Source organism: Microtus ochrogaster, chromosome 1, assembly GCF_000317375.1.
Source record: "Microtus ochrogaster isolate Prairie Vole_2 chromosome 1, MicOch1.0, whole genome shotgun sequence".
Lineage (NCBI taxonomy): Eukaryota > Metazoa > Chordata > Mammalia > Rodentia > Cricetidae > Microtus > Microtus ochrogaster.
This window is the reverse complement of record NC_022009.1, coordinates 50,085,726-50,087,312: the sequence shown is the minus strand read 5'-3', so window position 1 is coordinate 50,087,312 and position 1,587 is coordinate 50,085,726. Positions and strand designations below refer to the sequence as shown.

Below are 1,587 nucleotides of genomic sequence, written 5' to 3'. Positions count from 1 at the left end.
GTTTTTGTGATGTTATTGCAATAATCATTTTTGTGTAAATGTTGCTGATGTACATTTACTTTTGTTCATTTTGATGAATTTCTTAGTTTATATTCTGTTTGAAAGGCAAATATTAATTGCATCAATTTGAAGAATTTCAAACTAAGCAGTATTAAACTTCTCATAACTATCTTTATTTTTACAACCACTATCTATAAATCAGACTTATAAGCTTTTCATGAAGAGGAGCAACTGTCTCAGGCTTGAAATTTATTGAGAACTCATGTGCCTATTTACACCCTCAGCATTTGTAGAGCGTTTACAGAAGGAGCATTTTATACACTTCTTCAGACAGCATTATGATTCGGACTTCAACAATCTTTTGCCTTTCACAGGTCTCCTCTAACTCCTTCTCCTCCTCCTAGACTGGGTTCTTAGCTAACAGGTTCCCTGCTCATGAATATGCAAATAACCTGAATCTATTATGGTAAATACAGGAATGTCCATACCCCAGAACAACATATGACCAGTGTCCTCTTATCAGTCACTGAGCACACAGGTCTTCAATATGGAATGGAGCTGGACCATTCTCTTCCTTGTGTCTGTGACTACAGGTAAGGAGCTTTCTAGTTTCAATCCTGAAGAAGGAACAGAGACTGAGGTGACAGTGATATACACTATGCCTTTGTCTTCACAGGTGTCCACTCTCAAGTACAACTGCAGCAGTCTGGTCCTGAGCTTAGAAAACCTGGGTCCTCAGTGAAGCTGTCCTGCAAGGCTTCTGGCTACACCTTCACTGACTACACTATACACTGGATGAAGCAGAAGCCAGGAGAGAGCCTGGAGTGGATTGGATGGATTTATCCTAAAAATGGTAATACTAAGTACAATCAAAAGTTCCAGGGCAAGGCCAAACTGACTGCAGACACATCCTCCAGCACAGCCTACATGGAGCTCAGCAGCCTGACATCTGAGGACTCTGCAGTCTATTACTGTACAAGACACAGTGTTGCAACCACATCCTGAGTGTGTCAAAAACCCTGGAGGGGCAGGAAGCTGCCCTGAGACTGAGATTGCAGAGAAGATTGTCCTGGAGCTTTGCTCCAAAATGATCACTCTAAGTTGTCCCTTGAGCACTTCACAATCTTATAGTCTTTGTAGGGTTTCAAAAGGACTGCAAGGAATAAAGTGATGCTAATTCAGAATGCCCTTAGAGCATGCTAAATCTTGACCTGCTGTTTAATAGTGACCACCTCCATTGACATGATTAATTTTTTATAAAGTAAAGTAGGACAATATGATTGTGGCATTACATTATGATATAAATATCTCATAAATCTAAGGGAATGAAAGTGTTGCTGAAATAGCTGGGAATAAGCTATAATGTGGATTAAGCCAGTAAAGACAAAACAACAGCATGTGTACTTACAAAGCCCCTTTCATAGTCCAATTTGGTTTCCCTAAAATAAGTAAAGACAGTTTTTTTGAGTTTTGGCGGCAGATGTTTTAAACTTTCTTATGAAATATAATTTTACATCTTTAGTTATTTATGCATATGATCAAGAATGATGAATTGTTTGGGAGTAGTAATTAAACCTCTTACTGTCT

General features: G+C 38.8%; 1 gene segment (V, D, J or C); it reads left to right on the top strand.

Moving 5' to 3' along the window:
* The first annotated feature begins 547 nt into the window (after positions 1 to 547).
* Positions 548 to 1,005, top strand: LOC101986787. The segment is given in 2 exon segments: positions 548 to 593; positions 677 to 1,005. Coding segments are annotated over 2 exon segments (375 nt in total).
* Positions 1,006 to 1,587: the final 582 nt, after the last annotated feature.